Source organism: Cervus canadensis, chromosome 14 (assembly GCF_019320065.1).
Source record: "Cervus canadensis isolate Bull #8, Minnesota chromosome 14, ASM1932006v1, whole genome shotgun sequence".
Taxonomy (NCBI): Eukaryota; Metazoa; Chordata; class Mammalia; order Artiodactyla; family Cervidae; genus Cervus; species Cervus canadensis.
This window is the reverse complement of record NC_057399.1, coordinates 8,404,554-8,424,561: the sequence shown is the minus strand read 5'-3', so window position 1 is coordinate 8,424,561 and position 20,008 is coordinate 8,404,554. Positions and strand designations below refer to the sequence as shown.

Below are 20,008 nucleotides of genomic sequence, written 5' to 3'. Positions count from 1 at the left end.
AACACCAGTGGGCTCCCTGGTCAGACTGTGCTGCCGTCTTGTTTCTGCAGAGTCCAAACAGAGCTACTGGTCTGAGCTACCACTTGGACTCTGCAGGTAGGCTCTGCCAAGATCCTTATGCTGGTTGTTTCAAGTCCCTCATTCCTGCTCTGTCATCACTGGATTCCCAGTGGGTAAGCCCCAGAGTCCCCTGCAGTCCCCATGGAGTAAGATTGGAGTTGCTCCCAAGAAGCAGCCCATGATGCTGGGGGAGCTGGAGGTCCACCCTGGGCTCCTTTCCCACTGGGGGAATCGTGGGCTCAGGGTAGGGCCCTCCGTGTGACGCTGAGCCAGCCTGAGGTGGGGGCGGGGGGGGCTATCAGCATGGAGCTCACGCGGTTACCCTTCTAAATCTGTCTCGGTATCTGGAGCGGGGGGTGCTTTAGCCGCATCCCCATGTTCCAGGATTTTCTCACTGCTGTCTTTCTTAGCCAGGAATAACTATTAGCTGTTCTTGTGATGGGGAGCAGTCAAAATGGATTTATGTCACCATCTTGGTGATGTTCCCCTCGACTCCGCCTTCGTCAGCTTCATAATGTCTGCCTCACAGCTTTACTTTCAGACTTAACCACAGGGGAGGTGCCTGGTATCCAGGAGGCCCTGACCAAATGCTGGTTCCTTCCACAGCGGGGCCCGGTCTCCAATCCTCCTTGCCTTGCCAAATACATAATCCTTTGCACACATCTCACTCCACTAGTCAAGATTCATGCACAAATGCTCACATCTCTAATCATGCCAGTTCTGCTACCCACAGTGCCCTTCCCTGCCTAGCCAGCTTTCACTCATCCCTTAAAACCCAGCACAAACACCAGCCATCTAGCTCCTAGCTCTCACATAGTACTTCTCATACTTCATTTGTTCGTTTACACATTGGCCTGTTCCACTTTGGCAAGGACCCACCTAAGTGATTCCTAGTTCAGGAAATACTGATGGACAGGGGCAGAACTCAATATACAACATACTGCCATTGAAATTAGGAATGGGAGTTTGAATGAATCTCAGAGTTCAGCAACTACTATTCCTATAGCTTCTAGGAACCTCCGGGGACATTGGTTTTCTCAGTACTATGACCTTAAATTCTCTGCCCTCCTGACTTCCCAGCTACCAGCTCCGGAAGCACCTGTCACACCTCCTGCGCTTGAAGCGGCTCGGAGCCAGAGATATGGACAGATGGAATCGAGAGTGCCTGGCTTTGATCCTCCAGGTTTGGAGGAAGGAACTGGAACTGAAACCCCCAAAGACCATGGCAGTAAGCAAGACCACCAAGAGCCCACCCAAGGGCAGCTCGGGCGGCAAGCCCAGCAGGCACTCGGCACTCAAGCAGATCTACGGTAACTGTCCTGCGTGCTTTACGGCAGCACCCTGAAATGTGTCACCTCAGATTTTGAAACAGGATTTAATTACACCGGGCAAACCTCCATTTAGTAGGAACTATATTTAACAGCCAGGCACCAAGAGAATTCTCATCATATTTATGCCTCCCTTGCAGCAACTCTGGGTTAGAATTGGTTTCATGAAGCATTCTGATCTCAACCAAGAGTGCCTTACTGCCAAGAGATCGTCTGCTGGGCTTCCTGACGGAAGCCTCACCACAGCACGCTCTCTAGACTACTGCTCGTTTTCCCCTTAAATTCTCCAGCTAGAGGATCCCAGGCCCAGGTCGACCTGCCGGCCTTGTGCTGCCCTTCCCTGCGCTTAGATAGCAGAGCTCCCTGTCTACGGGAACACCCCCGATCCACGCACGACAGTACACGCTTGTCTGGCGAATAAACTGCTGCACACGGGGACCCTTTCAGCTCTGCGAGTGCCTGACTCGCTCCTCGCTGGAGGGAGCAAAGTTAAGGCACCTTCACACACACATCTGTGGCCGTGGCAGCAGAATCTCCGGACTTAAGTCTGGACCTCTGTGGCTCTCCACTTCCTAACTAATTTGTCTTGGTGGGCACCTGCAGCTCAGGCTTCTCCTCAGTAAGCAATTCAGCGCTTGGTCAGGCTACCAATGTCATTGGTCAAAAATAGGTAACTGTTGATTGATTTCAGGTTCTCAAGAAGGGAAAGTGCGTCAGCCCACAAGGTCTTCAAAAGCCCCCTCTGTGCTGGGCCTCAGCTCAGGTAAGGCCGCCCCTGCACTGCAAAGCGGACGGAGACCATGCGAGAAACACGTCCCTTTTCTGTTTCATCCCCAAAGGTGGAGACAATGGAGCAGACTGCCAGGGGGTTCCAATGGCCAGTTATTTCAGGACTGCATGTTTTTGGTCCCCCTTTCATGGAATTATCACCACAATAAACATCTCTTGTTCAGAAGAGACAAGTTATTTTTATAACCCCAAACTTAACATTACCTCCAGCAGAAACAATAAATGGCACCTATTACTGATCACTTTACCACACTTGTTCACGTACAAGAGGGGTAAGCACAAGTACTGTTATTCTCCAAAGTAACATCCTGGGAGTTCTTGTTCTGTTTTGGTTTCCCATTAAGATCCACCATCTCCTCCTCAAAGATGGGAAGAAGTCCCTTTACTACAAATTCTGGTTTTGCCTTTTAGGGCCACCTCAGCAGGACATTTAGTATTTAATAGCAGGTCCAGCTCAGGTCCAGCTGTCCACACCTTCACTCACACAGGAGCAGTTCAGGGAACTCTCTTTTTAGCCACAAGATGCCTTGCTCAGGGCCCCTCCGCTCACGCCAGCACTCAACGTGGGTGATAAGTTCAGCGCTGTCAGCAGCTAATGCCAGGTCTAGTGTTGCTCGTAGGTGGCTATGGCAACACGCTCCCCCCAGTCCCTGATCCAGTCATCCGGCAGGAACAGGGTGCAGCTGGGGAGGTGAGCAATGACTGTCAGCATGAACTTTAACATTCATTTAGTTTTTGATGGGGGAGAATCTGGAGATGGGGGGACAGTAATTACTACCAAAGCTTTAATAAGAGTTGGGGAATTTATGTAATATAGGCAGGCTGATCAGGGCAATTAGAAACTCAAAGGAATCAGGCCATAGTTCTAGGTTTAAAAGAAAGAAAGAAAAAAAAAAAACACACGTCTAGTTATCTTGAGTGAACTGAGGAATAGTTTCAAAAACAACTGTTAGATAAAATTACTTTAAGACGTACCATTTTTGGTATTTTGGTATTTTACTGTCTCGAGAAAGTTCAGGACTATCAAATCTTTAAAAATGAAGATGTTTAACAGCATAAGAGGTTTTAAGTTAAAGGACTCACAGTTAAAGACAGAATAAACAAAATACGGGCATGACTTGGACATATTTGTTTCTGCAACACGGCATCACAGACGGCCAACTGAACCAAGGAAGACAAGCCTTGTTTTAGTCTTTACCTTAAGTGGAAATGTTTGCTTTGAGGGACCTCCCTGGCAGTCTGCACTTCCACTGCAGCAGGCGTGGGTTCCATTCCAGGTCAGGGGTCTAAGATCCCACATTCCTTGAGGCACAGCCAGAAAGTTTTTAAAAAGTTTAAATTTTTTTGAGAATCCCATCGAGTTAAGGATGTCTGACTTGTTCACTGTTTACTTAGGTTTAGTGCATTTTTGGGCACATTGTAGGTGCTCAGATCTGAGTTAAGATTGTGGCTCCTAACCTTCAACTCAGGGAGAGGTGTTAGTAGTGCTTTTATCTCTTAAAAGGAATAGAAAGTTAGCTGGATAAACCAAAGAAACAAACTCCTTGGAGTTTCTTTACATGCGTCCAGCAAACAAACAATTGCATTCTCCCCAGTCTTCCCACCCACCTGCAAACCACCCACACCCACAGAGAACAGCAGCATAGTAATGGGCCAGAGAACGTATATATATATATAGAGAGAGAAATGTCCCAAATTTGGGGGCCCATCTCATTAAAATAAAAACTTCCTCTAAAAAAATCCCATTCCAATGAATGGAATAACCATGGACTAGTAAAAACGGTCCCCCCTATGAATGTAGAATATCCCAGCCCAGCTACAGAGGGGTCTGCAGGTAACAAGACGACCTGATACAGAGCAAAGCAGGCAGAAAGCATTCGAGTTCCCAAACAGTTCACTTCCGCTTCACTGAGTAACAAATTAGAACATTGTAACTTTTTACCACTACTGGCCTTTCATGCTGCTGCTTTGCTTCACAGCAGGCTAGGAGCAGCAGGCAGCAGCGCAGCCTCCGCAGGGCGGCCTCCTGGCCTAAGTGGAGGGTTGAGCCCACGACGGGTGTTGCCACTGCAGCATCCTGTCTTAACTGTCATGTTGAGAGATGCAGAGAACGCGGCATCATAGTGGTCATTTCAAGCAAACTTGAAGACCTACCTTCCAGTCCTAGCTCCTCAGGCAGCTGCCCCCTCACGGTCAAGGTTCTTCCTTAAGAAGATGCCAAGTATCTTTAGAGGATGGAAAAGGAGGGGCTGATGTCATCCTGTCTCTACCATAAACCAGTCATCACCTTATTGGGTCCCATGGATAGTCCAAACCTAAACCCCTTTTCCTCCCCACCCTGCCCTTCAGCATTAATAATCTGAGTATCTATCTGTCATTTAACAGTGAGCAACTTGCAGTGTCTTCACCTCCTTGAGAACAGTGGAAGATCACAGAATTTTTCTTACAACCTGCAATCAGCTAACCCATCAAGAAACAAACTAAAGCTTCGACTGCCTAAGGAGGGAGACTGCGCCCGCGGGGCCCGAATAGCCAGTGCAGACTTCAAGTTCTCGGATTAGCTTTCAACACTTTAGGCAGCTTTAATATCCCAAAGCCTTATTAGCCTGAAAATGTGCTAACAAGGGAAAAGAAATGTGTTTTCCTCCTGCTCCACACAGCACTGTTTTGTAAGTCCTTCACCTGCTCTGAAAGGACCAGGGTGGCCCATACCGGTGCAGAGCTGCCCGCCCGCCTCCACGTCGCGGGGCTGGAAAAGAAGACTGTGTAACAGGGAGTCTCCGCAGAACTGAGAGAAGTGAGCACTGAGGACCCTGCTGGGTCGGGGCGTCTGCCTGCCGGCTGGTGCAAGCCTGGCACTGTTGGCTCCAGGCTGAAGAACCTAAATGAGGTGGGGAGGAGCCTGGCCCACAGCAACTGCCTTCAGCTCACTACTTTTCTGGAATCAAATGCAATGGACTTCATTACAGACACCACATCCTGTTATAATTTTTAGAACAGAGTCATGGCCCAGTGTTCGCTTTTAGAAATTCTAAGACTATACTAGGTACAGTGTTGATGGCTTACATTTTACAGTTTCCGTGTCAGCCTCTGAAGGCCACAGGCTGCTGCCATGTCCTCTGTGAACGGCGTTCCTCCTGCTGAGCGCCGGCGGCTGCACCTCCGCACCGAGGCCTCGGGTCGGCAGGCTACAGACCGGATCGCGCAGGCACAGGCTGCCAGTCCGGGCCTCAGCCCCTCCTCCTGTTTTCTGCCTGACCTGCGGAGGTGAGCCGTCTCGTCAAACTGCCAATCCTCTGGCACTGTGCGAACTATGCATTCCAGCTCTTGAAGAACATCTGGTTTAAATAAAATCAGTGATTATGGGCTTCTTCATCTTTTAAGGGCAAAGCTACTATGAATGTAGACAGGCAGAAACAATGACATATTAGGCTCACAAGTATTTCTAGGACTGCTTCCGTTTTAAGATTACTGCCACCCCTGCCCTGACAGTGAGAGACTGGAAACAATAAAGTGTTAAACATTGGTGTTTTTTTTTTTTTACAGTTGGCTAATTACATCATTATTGTGAAAGTGGTTCTAACAAAAATTATAATCACTAGTAGAAAAATAATTTTTTAAGAGTTTTGCAGCTCAGACCAAACACCACTTAGGTATAGGAAAATTCACAACAATGGGAGTACTGTCTTGAAATCCTGCTAGAAATCCTCTGTAAACAACACAACTCCATAGAAGCAAGCACTCCCAAACCAAACCAAACACGAGTCTGCTGCTGTCTGAATGAACTGGGACTGAGGACACAGAATGAGGTTTGCCATGATGGGGCCACAAAGATTCAGCTGGTTTCTTAGAATATAACAGGAGGTACCACATTATTGTTCTGTATTTTATATATACTTAGCTATGAGGATGTATATGCTTAACCTCATATCACACGCTAGTCCAAGAAGCCAGCCTATGCATCCATGGCAACTCCCAAGCATTACTTTCCTGTTTCAGTACAAAGGAAGGTTCATAAACAGCTTCTTTAAAAGTTCGGCTTTAATGACAAACATTTATTACATCAGTCTCCCTTCCAAATTAGATGTGAATGAACAGCTTCCAGCAGAGGCGCTGCAGGGCCCCTCAGTACACTGCGCTCAGCGCCCCGGGGCCCTGGGGGTGCCCCGTGATGTGCGCGTTGAAGCAGTAATGCAGGTCTGCGAGCCACTGCTCCTGCACGCCGCCGCTCCTCAGCGTCTGCGGAGGGAACGAGAGCGATGTGAGCGGGGCACCCGACTGCTTCCTGATGGTTTTATCACAGCCCACCAAGATCTCAGGAGTCCCCGCAGGAGCATCATCCTCTCTACACCACCACAGGAGACCTCACTGACAAGGGGACCTGTTACTGGGGAATTACCACAGGGAGTTAAAACTCCTCGCTTCATCCTCAGCACACGTGCTCCCAGTTTCTTATTGCGTCGCTTCCCTCCCACCTCTGCTAGGCACTAATGGAACTGCACCATTAACCACCCCTCACTCTGTATCTCTGCCCTTTTGCATTCTAGAATCTCATGATCTCTGCATTAACATCAACTGAGAATAATAATTCTACAGGACTCAATTTGTCATTCTTATACAGATGGGCTGATTCTCCAAATTCTTGACTTCCTTCTATTTCTGAATTCTGCTTCGTCTTCCATTACTGATGAGATTCAGAATACATCCTATGTTTATGCACGTATAAGGTCTATGACTCTGAAGTATTATTACATATACCAATTAATAACTTCCTCCAATCAAAAAACCTCACTTCAACTCTCCAAACCACAACACCCGAATGAACCTTAAGAAACAGCTGCCTGTTCCAGGTGAACACAGAGCCGCCCATCACAAAGCTGAAGCCTACGGCTCGCGGCTTCGTTCGCTCTCCAGTTATCTCAGTGACCGGAAACAGGTCTGCAGTTTAGACCTGCTAAAGTTCCTTAATGACAGCTAATATTGGTTGGGTACTTAATAAATGTCAGCTACAGTATACACTTTACTTGGACGATTTCATTTAATGGTCAACAGAACCCAACAAAGTTGCTACTATTTCCATTTCTAAAGCTAGGAAAACAAGCTCAGATAGGTTTAAAAAAAAAGAAAAGTTGCCAACTCACCACAATCAACAGAATCTGTATCACAATCCAGGTAGGACTGACTCTGATGCCTGTACCTTTTCCAATTAAGCTGCCTGCCACCTTAATTTAGTTCGAGTATTTTAAGGCTTTTAGCACTGATTCTGGAATCAGTGACAGTTAGCAGACGCCAGGGGCAGTCCTGAGAAACCACCACACTGGGCTTCCCCCGGGGCCTGTCGAGGCGCAGGAGCCCGGCCCCCACAGCCGCCCCCGTGCCCGTGACCCCGGTGCGCGCGGCGGGCGGCCTGCCCGGCTCCTCACCGTGATGTTCTTGATGATCTGCTGCACCAGGACGGCGTTGGTCAGCATGTGCGTGCGGAGCGGCGCGTGCTGCAGCAGCAGGCGGAGCATCTGGCCCACAACCGGCAGCTCCTCGGGCCCAGCCCTGCTCACCCGCAGGCTCTGCAGCATCAGCCTGAGGACGCGGGGCAGGAGGGCCAGGACGGAGACACAGACCCCCCAGAGCCTGTCCCTGCAGAGCAAGAAACACGTCAGCGAGCGGGCACAGGCGGGAGAGCGGCCGTTTCCACACTTCCCGAGACTGAGCAGTGTCCTTGTAATGAGAAAGTGTTTTCTGATAAAACCCCACAAACCAAAACTAGTTAAGAACTGAGTTTCATGAGAGCTAAGTAAGCAAATGCAGTGAAGAATTAGCTGCCTTCCCCTATTTTAGGGGTTTCAGAGAGCCTAGCAAGCAGCATTTTCCTGGGCAAGACATTCTTGAAGCCCTAGTGATCATATTTAACACAGAATTCACCAGAGGACAGAAAGACCTGTGCATACGTATTATTCTCTACCAGTGAATAATTCTCAACCGTTGTACAATACCAAAGGTCAAAGGGGAAAGAATTTCCCACTGCTAAGAGAAAAGAACCTCATGAAACTCTTAAGCCTCTGATCTGGATTCTGAGCTGCTTCAAGGTGCTAGAACAGGGCAAATTTGCAGAGAAATATGTACTCACAAGGAACCAAAAGGGATCTGAGAAAATAGCCAGTCAAGGAACTATCATGGGCCAGAGATAGTAAATCCAAATTTCAGTAAGCATCATTCTTTTGGTAACTTTATAGAACAGGAACAAAAATGTTTTTATGAGAGAGGTAAATGGTCTAACCACAGTCTAGAAAAGTGCAATTAAATGGAGGCAAAGCCCACTGGCTGCTAGAGGCTCTGATCTTAGTCTGTTACGGTTTCAAGAGTGCATACCCATCCTAGTCCCAAGACATTCTAAGAAAACCTGACTAGCTCTAGACACAGAAGCAGCAAACCTTTCACCATCTGACCTCCCTCCCAAGTCCACACACAGCAAACACATGAAAGGTGGGTACTGGGTCCATCCTAAGGCAACCAGATCCTCTTACTGGACACTTTATTCAGCCTGTGGACTCATGCACAGCCAGGTCAGGACAGCCGTGTGCAAGAGAAAGTCAGACTGAAAGACACAGTTAATGATGAGGCAAAGGCACAGAGATGATAACTACACAATCTAGAGGAGAAAAGACTAGAGAAAGCCACTTTGGTTCTTGCTGGGTTTCAAATTCGTACCTGCACAATTCTTACCCTTTGGGGTTTTGTAGGGATTTTTTTTTTTTTTTAAACAAATCACTACTGTAATGATCCAATATATTCATTTTCTACTTGAACTTGAGTGGATTTCAAATAACTGTGGATCAAAACTTCTAAAAGGACTCATGGATTCTACATCATACCGAATTAAGTATACTGAAGGGATGAGTAGAATTTCACCTTCACACACCACAATTAAAACTGTCAGGTCAAAAAGATGGCAACCTAGGGAACCACAAACGATGGAAGCAATACCATTTGAAGAGTCATTCTTAGGTTTTTCTAAGAGTTGTCATGTACAAAAATAACTGTACTTAACTATAAAGTATTTAGGACAGAACCGGGACCAATGAAGTTGAGATTTTAGCTCAACAGAGAACAGTGGTTCTAAACCACTCTAAAGGAACTGATGAAAGTCCAATATTTCATATATAATTTTCAGGAATTCCACTAACTGCAAACTTCGGATATATTTTTGTCAGATAATACCAACCAATCCTCCACCCCCTAAACACAGAGAAATATGGATAATATACTTAAAAATACAGCCAAGCTCAAAAGCTAGAACGGTGAACTCTCTAGGTGCCAGAAACTGACAGAACTCCGATAGATACACAGGGGCGTGGAAATGGATGTGGGGTTTTAGGACTCGTTTTCAACAGCCAACAGCACTGGAAGACGAGGCTTCAGCCCCAGGTATAGAAGGTCGGGAGCTAGAACCGGGCTCCCTGCAGAGAGCTGGAAGCCAGGGAAAGGCAAACGGGAAACTGCCCCATAGGGAGGTCTCCACAGACTCTCAGAGCAGATGAATTCAGAGAAAGTCATACAACGCAAATGTGAGGTGGTTCCTTCATCCCCACGAAAGACAATTTCTAGAGCCTGACCTGCTCCCCAAAACAAGGGAGAATTCCCACACCAGGGAAACAACGAACAAAACAAACTGATAAGAAATTTAACACCACTGAATGAAGAATAAGCAAGAATGACAAAGAGCCAAGTAAAAACGCAAAACGGATCAAAGAGAAAACAACAGCTGACAAAAACTCAACAGAAGGGTTAAAGAATTAGCAAAATGGAAGATGTTAAGAGATGACAGAATCAGATGCTCCTTATGTTTAAAAGGAGTTTTTAGGAGAGAACAGAAACAGTGGGTGAGATAATAGAAATAAAAACAGTACTTCCCATACCTGAAAAAAAAAAAAAAAAACCCCAGTCTTCAGATTAAAGGAGTGAATAAGTCTCAAGCAGGGTAAATAATAACAAAGCAGCACTAGGATATAACCTGACTTTCAAGACAACAAAGAGAAGAGATTCAAAAACCAGAGAAAAGAACAGACTACTATCTACAAGGCCAGAGGGCTCAGCTGAACAACAGGTCTTTCATTTATTCACAGAGTCCAGGAAGCAACAAAGTTTCTTCAGAGTACCGTGGCCACAGTGTAGAATACCTCAATTGGTCCAGCCCAATTTTTTGGTTAGCACTTGTGGCATCTGGTCCCATCGCTTCATGGAAAATAGATAGGGAAACAGTGGAAACAGTGTCAGACTTTATTTTTGGGGGCTCCAAAATCACTGCAGATGGTGATTGCAGCCATGAAATTAAAAGACACTTACTCCTTGGAAGGAAAGTTATAACCAACCTAGACAGCATATTAAAAAGCAGAGACATTACTTTGCCAACAAAGGTCCATCTAGTCAAGGCTATGGTTTTTCCAGTGGTCATGTATGGATGTGAGAGTTGGACTATGAAGAAAGTTAAGTGCCAAAAAATTGATGCTTTTGAACTGTGGTGTTGGAGAAGACTCTTGAGTCCCTTGGACTGCAAGGAGATCCAACCAGTCCATCCTGAAGGAGATCAGTCCTGGGTGTTCACTGCAAGGACTGATGCTGAAGCTGAAACTCCAGTACTTTGGCAAAGAGCTGACTCACTGGAAAAGACCCTGATGCTGGGAGGGATTGGGGGCAGGAGGAGAAGGGGACGACAGAGGATGACATGGCTGGATGGCATCACCGACTCGATGGACATGAGTTTGAGTCAACTCCGGGAGTTGGTGATGGACAGGGAGGCCTGGCATGCTGCTATTCACGGGGTCGCAAAGAGTCGGACACGACTGAGCAACTGAACTGAACTGTGAAATCAAAAGTTCCCAGTAGTTTGGCACTCACTATCTGTAATCTCACGATTACCGTGTGTAGGAGGGCAGGAGCCCCAAAGGGAAACTGAAGTGCCTAAGGCTCTGCCTGCCAACCCCTCCTTGTGCCCAAGTCACATCATCCAGAGACGCATGTGGTCCAGGCAGTATCGAGACTCTCCAATGCCCGGCACAAAACACTTTTAAAACAGAATTTTTGAACAGGCAAAATGTATTAAATACACTGAATTTTGTTCAGTCCAACCACACAATCAAAGCAGGATGTTCTAAGAAACTAAGATCACTTCTGAAACATAAGTGTATCACAAGGGGCCTGTATTTCAAGTGACAGGAAATGACAAATAGCAAAATACCTATTTCATAAATGGGGATGCTCATTATAAAATCTTTATAACCCTGAGAAGTTCCTTGCTATTTACAAAGGCTTTTCCTGACCTATGAGACCTAAAGTTTGATAAGGCGTAACAAAAGTACCACCGGATCTATTTATTTATATGTAAATTTTACAGGATACTAACAGTGAAATCTAACAAGTTTTAAATACACACAACACTTTGTGGGAAAAATCCCAATTAGTAAGTAAGTATAGTACATTCATAAAACGGAATACTACAAAGCAAGGGTACCAGACCACAGCCAATCCTGCTTGCAGCCTGTATTTGTAAATAAAATTTTATTGGAACACAGCCACACCTATTCATTTAAGTATCGTCTGATGCTGCTTTCACAGGATCAGGGGGTGTTGAGTAGTTCTGACAAGATTTTATGGTTTGAAAAACCTAAAATATTCACCATCTGACTCTTTACATAGAAAGAAGTTTGCTGACTCCTGGTATAGAGAAATAAAATGAATTACATCCTTAAATCAACATGATGAACTCTCACAATGATGATGAAAATCAAGTCACAAAAAATACACTATGATTCCTTTTATATCAAACTCTTAAAACATGCAAAACAAAAATGAATTGTTTATAAATGCACATAAAATTTTTAAATAAAAAGGTAGCAAAGCGACTAACACAGAAGTGATCTCTGGAGGTGTAAAAGAGAAATCTAACTATGGAAAGGGCATGGATAGAGTGCATGCTGACGATGTTCTACTCCTAAACCAAATTAGGAATTTGGCTAAATGGATGTTCAGTTTATACTCTTTAAGCTATTTAAATGTTTTATACAATCATATGTGTGACATATTTCTATGACACTTAAGTTCAAAAAAGACTTGAAAGGCAAATGTCAAAATGTGACAGAATGACTTTTATTTTCTTATACGTGCTCATCTCTTAAGACTGTTTAAAAACTTTCCTGCAATGAACTGTTAACAGCATACCGACAAGAACAGAAGCACGACAACACTTTTTGAAAATGAAAGTGAAACCTTCCATACTGTCCTAGAAGCTTTAGCTTAAAAATTATATAGGAGCAAAAGTAATAATTAAAAACACCAACATCTTAGAACAATTTCCTTACACCCCTGAATTTAAAATTTGACTCTGGCTAGTTCTAATCAAGTCCAAACAAAATACAGAGGCTTGTATTAGTAAGTCCATCCTTGTAAAATGTAGAATTTTCTTCTTGCCAGATCTATAGCAAAGTTAAGGAAACTCTATAATACCATTTAACTTTTCAAATTTGTAGCTTACAAGAAAAAACAAAAACTAAGACTGCTATACCACATCACAAACGGGACTCTCAGAAGAACAAAGCAGCAGGTAGCTAGGGATATACAAACTCTAAAAAAGAATTAGATTTTGGAAATATCTTTTATGGATTGACTGACTGAAGGGAGTTGAACAAGTAGGAAAAAAATTAAAAGTGTAAGAGTACAAAACTGTTACCTTTTTCTTAGATGTTCTGCTTCTCCTTTCTCTAAAGTAAGCAGAAAATAAAGCAGACTGTAGCAGCAAGAAGCCAGGAAGGGCAGCAGGGCCTCACTCAGTACACAGGTGTGATCCAGGAGCTTACAGACAACGCCCAAGACACAGCCGGCTGTGCTGTCGGGGATCACAGTCAGCCCGACCTGGGCAGAGAAAACTGAGGTTAGCGACCTCTTCACAACAGCCCTTCTCCCCAGCACAAAAACAAGCACCATCACCTGGACAGTTAACCTCCCATCAGTACTGCTGGCTCAGATGGTAAAGAATCTGCCTGCAATGTGGAAGACCAGGTTTAATCCTTGGTTTGGGAAGATCCCCTGGAGAAGGGAGTGGCAACAGACTCCAACATCCTTGCCGGAGAATCCCATGGACACAGGAGCCTGGCAGGCTACAGTCCACGGGGTCACACAGTCGGACTGACTGAACGACTACACTCCTCCTCCTCCTGGTGGGAATTAGTATAACTTCAATACATGCTGTGCCACCCACCACCTCTTAGGGTCCCGTTTTCCTCTGACAACTGCTATGTGAAATGACTTTGAAAATATTTAAACTCAAGAAATACTATCAATCCAATCCCCCGCAATCCCCTTCAAGACAGTCTCTTAAATTTTCTAGATGTTACAGTTTCTACTGTTGGCCAGAAATATTATTTAAAAGGATTATTTCATGCATCCAAAGAAAATCTTGATACCAACAACCACATTTACATGATCCTGAGTATTCAAACCGGAAAATGCTAATCCGGCACCACCCCCATTCCCAGGAAATTAAATGCACAAACCAGAGTTCATTTTACAATTATCCTTCCCCTGCCCTTTGATTTGACCGGTCATTCAGACATAACCAGAGAAAAGCATCTGCACTGGAGTAATGTAACACTGTACCTACTCTTGACTGCCTCACTGCCCCAGACCCGGATAGGGAACATCATGGTGCACTAGCTCACCGGACTCTACTGTATAAATAGTCATTAAGGTGGACTCTAACTTGTAACTGTAATAGTATACAGAGTTAAAATCTCCCGCAAGCAAATGTTGAGTAATCATAGTCTGCAGGCTCTTGAGGTCTTAACCTTTCTACCAGGCTGTCTGAAGAAAGTGACCAAGACTGACTGGAACGCTGATCTTGGAATAGTGAATGTAATCAAAGGAGGGCATACATTTCTAGAGTGGAAGTTAAAAAAAAGAAAGATGGGGATCTTTGGAGATACAATGTATATGGATTGGAAGTCTGATAGCAGAAAGAAAAGCGTACTGAGAATTCAAAGTGGTAGTCTTCCAGCTCGAGGGAAGTAAAGAACAGGGGGTATGTATGCACGTGCCTAAAAAATCATCCAGACGAGTGGCAGTCCCTTGAGGAAAGCCTTGGGGGCGCTCCCTCGCACTGGAATATATCGTTATACTAAAAGTCAAAGACCAAAGGCTGGAGGAAGTGAAAAGCAAAACCCAGGAGTACCTAATGAGAATTCAATATCAATGGGAACAAGAGACACCCAGAGGCCAAAAGACAAGTCAGTTTCAGAGCTAAGCTCACAGTTTCCAGAGAGTAGGTTTAAGCCCTACTCCACACTTCACCCCTTCTAGGTATGACACGAGACACATGTTCATGAAAGCATTTCAAGTCAGAAAGACCCAAGGTATCATTTTAAGGTCTTTCATTGCTCATATGTAGAGAGTAAGGTCCTGGAAAAGCGGGGTATTTCCCTAAGGTCACAGAATTGATTAGCAACAGCCAGCAAACTAACCCAGATTTCTCAGTTCTCACCACAGATGAGAGGCCATGAAATTATTAAGCTTAGATTCCTGGACACTCACTCTCTCCCTGATTATGGCAAACCAAATCTTAACCAGTGAATCTCTATGCTTTTTGTGTAACAAAAAAATGTTAGGTATATTTACCAAATGCTTACTGATGGCAGTCTGCAGGACGTCAAAGCTCTGGCTTCGGACGGGGACGACCAGGAAACTGTGACAGACCGTCTGTCGGAAGGGAGAACCAGCACCACGTCAGAACACCGTAGGTCAGAAACAGGTCCAGTCGTTTTGTTTTAAACCTACCTGCTCTACGTATTAGAAAGAAACTCAACAAAAAGTGACTCTAAAGATGGAAACATCAAACAGTCAATCCTCATATATATGGGCTGACTTTCTAAATAATTCATTTATTAAATACTTACTGAGCACTGTGGAGAAGGAAATGGCAACTCACTTTGGTATTGTTGCCTGGAGAATTCCATGGACAGAAGAGTCTGACAAGCTACAGAATATGGGGTCACAGAGAGTCGGACACGGCTGCGTGACTGCCACACACACTGAGCTAGTCTTACCAGGCGCTACGCACAGGAGTGAAAGAATGGGGAACTTCTGTCTCAGCCCTCGGGTAGCTGACCATCTACCCAGGTGGAGCCTACGTCCCAATAGGTCAGTGAGGCAAACAAAGAGCTGACACAAGCCTTCTCCCATTTGGTGGAAAAATACATCACTGAAAAAAACATGATCCAGAAAACAGAAATGCCATGTGCAAATTATGCTGCCTCTTATTCCCTAAAGGTAAAAGAACAGTCTGTAAGGAAGAAAAATATGAATGAGATGGGAATCAAAATCTCTAGTATTTTTAATTTTCTAAGATCTCAAGAAAACAAGCAGCAGAATGACAGCATCAAGTCCTTCAGAGAATCCCAACACGACTCCAGAAGCTGCTGGGAGTGCAGTACCAAAAATGAAGTATGGCGAAAAATCCCATGGGGAGACAAAGATAAGGCTAGTGGAAAGAAGAATATGACTCTAAGAAAAGAAAGAATAGTCAAGATAAATTTAAGAGTACTGTCAATCCTCAAAAATCAGCAATATCTGCATTATGTCTCTATAAAACCTCTTGCGGAGTGATCCCACCCAGAGTTTTCACAGGGCAATTGTCTTCTCTTTTAAACCTGTAGGTAACAAGGTAAACAGGATATTTTCAATGCCATCTTCCTACTTCAAAATGAGCACAGTGACTATTATCATTCATAAAAGGTAAATATATTTGAAAGGCCCATTCAATGATAAATGATCACTCAATCCCCTCCTTTTCCCTTCTGCCTCCCCTCCTCTCCTGAACGAGTCAGTTCTAAAGCTACTGCGTAAGGCCAAGCTAGACATCAGCGCTAGAGTCGATGCAAGAGCTTCAGTGGCCCAGCGTCAGTTATCTGTTAACAAATACAGGTGCTCTGTCCCCAGGAACTGGAGTTCAAATGGGTAAGAAAGACGCCCACAGGGAAAAGGGTGGCACCAAAAGGAGAAGGCCACAGACAGAGGAAGTGACCAAGTAGGTAAATATACTAAGTAAATGGAAGTCGGGTTTCTCACCATCAGAAAAAGCAGGTACAAGAGGGAAAGGAGAAAGCCAGAATGAACCCCATGGTGTTGAATTCCTGATTTCTGTTCACTGATAAGATCTGCGAACAGCAACATCAAATAGCAATGAACACACTTACAAGAGTCCAGAAGTGCTTCCTAAAATCTGGTCTCCACCTAAAGGAAAACTGGGCTTCTTAAAGAAATACCTGATTGCTGGGCTGGGACAGGGAAAATACAACATGAATCTGAAACAATCTGTGATATAATAAAGGTAGTACAGCTAACCCTTGAACAACATGGGGAGGGGACTGGAGGCACAGACCCTCCGTGCAGTTGAAAATCTGCACGTACCTTCACAGTGGGTCCTCCACCTCCAAGGCTGTTCTATCTGCAGATTCAGCCATGGGTCCATGTGGTAACGTAGTGCTGAGACAAAACTGCATATAAGTGGGCCTGCAGAGTTCAAACCTGTGCTGCTCAAGGTCAACAGTACTCGGAGAAATATGAGGACATGTCAAAAGAACAAAGACGCTTGCTTCCAGGAGGTGACCATGGCAAACATGAATATCAAAATCAATAAAGATGGTAAGGAATTTTATCCCACTGGAAAATGTAAGAAACAATACTAATAAAAATAAATGAATAAAAGAGAAGACCAAAAAGAAATGACATTTACACTGTTTCAAAACTCAAAATATTACTAAAGGGGAAAAAATAGAGTGGAGAAAATGACCAGATACCACTTACTCAAGTGGGCAAAGTGAACATTTAATGGGACAAATCCAAACCCTGCACCATCTGACAAGGTGCAATCAGAAACCCACAGCATCACTTGTGTCATATTCCTGCCACATCTGTATAACCTGATTTAACCATGCAGAAATAAACCTGAACTGAGAAATTTTACAAAGTAACTGTCCTGCAAAAAAGATGCTTACTCCTTGGAAGAAAAGTGATAACCAACCTAGACAGCATATTAAAAAGGAGAGACATTACTTTGCCTACAAAGGTTCATGTAGTCAAGGCTATGGTTTTTCCAGTGGTCATGTATGTATGTGAGAGCTGGACTATAAAAAAAGCTGAGCGCCGAAGAACTGATGCTTTTGAACTGTAGTATTGGAGAAGACTCTTGAGAGTCCCTTGGACTGCAAGGAGATCCAACCAGTCCATCCTGAAGGAAATCAGTCCTGAATGTTCACTGGAAGGACTGATGTTGAAGCTGAAACCTCAATACTTTGGCCACCTGATGTGAAGAGCTGACTCATTTGAAAAGACCCTGATGCTGGGAAAGATTGAGGGCAGGAGGAGAAGGGAACGGCAGAGGATGAGATGGTTGGATGGCATCACCGACTCAATGGACATGGGTTTGAGTCAACTCCGGGAGTTGGTGATGGACAGGGAGGCCTGGTGTGCTGCAATTCATGGGGTCACAAAGAGTTGGATACAACTGAGTGACTGAACTGAACTGATTTTTCAAAAATGTCAGGGTCAATGAGTGACACTGCTTTATCATCAAAGTTTATGTACTATTCTAAATCCTTTGTTGTCATTTCAACAATCTTCACAACATCTTTACCAGGAGTAAATTCATTTGCTCATTCTTTGCTCATTCATTAGAAGCAACTCTTCATCCATTCAAAGTTTTATCATGAGATATCTGCAATTCAGTCACATCTTCAAGCTCCATTTCTAATTCTAGTTCTCTTGCTATTTCCACATTTGCAGTTACTTCCTCCACTGAAGTCTTGAACTCCTCATGAAGGGTGTAATCAACTTCTTCCAAACTCACGTTAATATCGATATTTTGACCTCTCGCCATGAATCACAAATGATCTTAACGGTATCTACAAGGTGAACTCTTTTCCAGAAAGTTTCCAATTTATTTTGCTCACATCCATCATAAGAATCTCTAATTATGGCAGCTATAGCTTTAGAAAATGTATTTCTTAAATAATAAAACTTAAAGATCTAAATGACTCCTTGATCCATGGACTGCAGAATGGATGCTGTGCTAGCAAGCACAAAAAAAACTGACAGTGGGCTTAAAATCATCAGTAAACCACGGTGTACTGTCACCAGGCTGTTTCCTTCATAGGCACAGGCAGGGCAGACTCAGCATGATTCTTAGGGGTCCTAGAATTTTCAGAATGGTAAATGAGCACTGGCTTCAACTTAAAGTCACCAACTGCATCAGCCCCTAACAAGAGTCAACCTGTCCTCTGAAGCTTTGGAACCAGGCACTCACTCCTCTCTAGCTAAGACAAGTCCCCTAGATGGCATTATCTTCCAGTATAAAGCTGTTTTGTCTATACTGAAAGTCTGTTATTATTTAGTGTAGCCACTATTTCAGTAGTTGTCTTAGCTGGATCTTCGGGATAATTTGCTGAGACTTCCCCATCAGCTATTTCACCTTACAGGTTCATGTCACGGAGATGGCTTCTTCCCTCAAGCCTCATGAAACAGTCTCTGCTACCTTCAAACTCTTCTGCAGCTTCCTCACCTCTCCCAGCCTTCAGAGAATTGAAGAGACTTATGAGAGTTTTAGGGCTTCCCTTGTAGCTCAGTCGGTAAATCTGCCCGAAATGCGGGAGACCCGGGTTCGATCCCTGGGTCAGGAAGATCCCCTGGAGAAGGAAATGCCAACCACTCCCAGTACTCTTGCCCGGAGAATCCCATAGACAGAGGAGCCTGGCAGGCCACAGTCCATGGGGTTGCAGAGAGTCGGATGTGACTTAACGACTAAATCATCATCAGGGTTTTGCTCGAGATTTGGCTTTGGCTTAAGGGAATGTTGTGGCGGTTTGATCTTCTATCCAGATCATTCAAACTTTTTCGACGCCATCAATAAGGTTGTTTCACTTTCTTATTATTCCTGTGTTCATGAAATAGCACTTTTACTTTCAAGAACTTTTCTTTTGCACTCACAACTTGGCTAACCAGCATAGAGGTCTAGCTGTCAGCCTATCTTGGCTGTCAACACACTTTCCTCAACTAAGCTCATAATCATTTCTAGCTTTTGGTTTCAAGTAAGAGATACACATCTCTTCCTTTCACTTGAACACCTGGTGGCTCAGATGGTAAAGAATCTGCCTGCAATGCAGTAGGCTGGGGTTTGATCCCTGGGTCAGGAGGATCCCCCAGGGAGGGAAATGGCAACCCACTTCTTACCCGGAGAATTCCATGGACAGAGGAGCCTGGCAAGCTACAGTCCAGGGGTCACAAAGAGTTGGTTACAACTGAGTGACTAACACACATACACTCAGAGGCCACTGCAAGGTTATTAACTGCCCTACTTTCAATACTGCTGAGTCTCAGGTAATAGGGAGACCTGAGGAGAAGGAGAGAGATAGGGAATGGCTGGCTGGTGGGGCAGTCAGAACACACATATTTTCACTAAGATCACTGGACTATCTCCTGTGGGCATGGTTCATGATTACAACTAATTACAAACCCCGAAACAATGACAACAGCATTATCAAAGGTCACCGATCACAGCTCACTCTAAGAAATAACAATGAAAAAGTGTGAAATACTGTGAGAATCACCAAACTGACAGAGAGACCCAGAGTGTGCAAATGCTACTGGAAAGATGACGGACACCCTCAGTGCAGGGCTGCCGCAGAACTTCCGTTTCTAAAAACTGAACTTGCAAGTACAATAAAACACGGTCTACTTGTATGCTAAAGTATCGACTATGGGCATTTTTTCAAACAGTTTAAGAAAAGAGAAGT

At 44.5% G+C, this 20,008-nt stretch overlaps 2 protein-coding genes across 8 annotated transcripts in view; one reads left to right on the top strand and one right to left on the bottom strand.

Moving 5' to 3' along the window:
- The window catches only part of INVS (inversin), a 124,003-nt gene extending 118,301 nt beyond the window's left edge, over positions 1–5,702 (top strand). For all 5 annotated transcript variants that reach the window (XM_043486634.1, XM_043486633.1, XM_043486631.1 and 2 more), the window contains 3 exons: positions 1,141–1,370; positions 2,080–2,151; positions 4,563–5,702. In XM_043486634.1, the coding sequence (XP_043342569.1) occupies positions 1,141–1,370; positions 2,080–2,151; positions 4,563–4,738 (478 nt within the window). In that variant the 3' untranslated portion in view covers positions 4,739–5,702. The remainder of the gene's footprint in view (positions 1–1,140; positions 1,371–2,079; positions 2,152–4,562) is intronic.
- A 498-nt stretch (positions 5,703–6,200) lies between these two features.
- Positions 6,201–20,008, bottom strand: part of TEX10 (testis expressed 10) — a 45,785-nt gene continuing 31,977 nt past the window's right edge. For all 3 annotated transcript variants that reach the window (XM_043486636.1, XM_043486638.1, XM_043486637.1), the window contains 4 exons: positions 14,838–14,918; positions 12,898–13,079; positions 7,601–7,811; positions 6,201–6,416 (listed from right to left, as the gene is read on the bottom strand). In XM_043486636.1, coding sequence (XP_043342571.1) covers positions 6,303–6,416; positions 7,601–7,811; positions 12,898–13,079; positions 14,838–14,918 — 588 coding nt within the window. In that variant the 3' untranslated portion in view covers positions 6,201–6,302. The remainder of the gene's footprint in view (positions 6,417–7,600; positions 7,812–12,897; positions 13,080–14,837; positions 14,919–20,008) is intronic.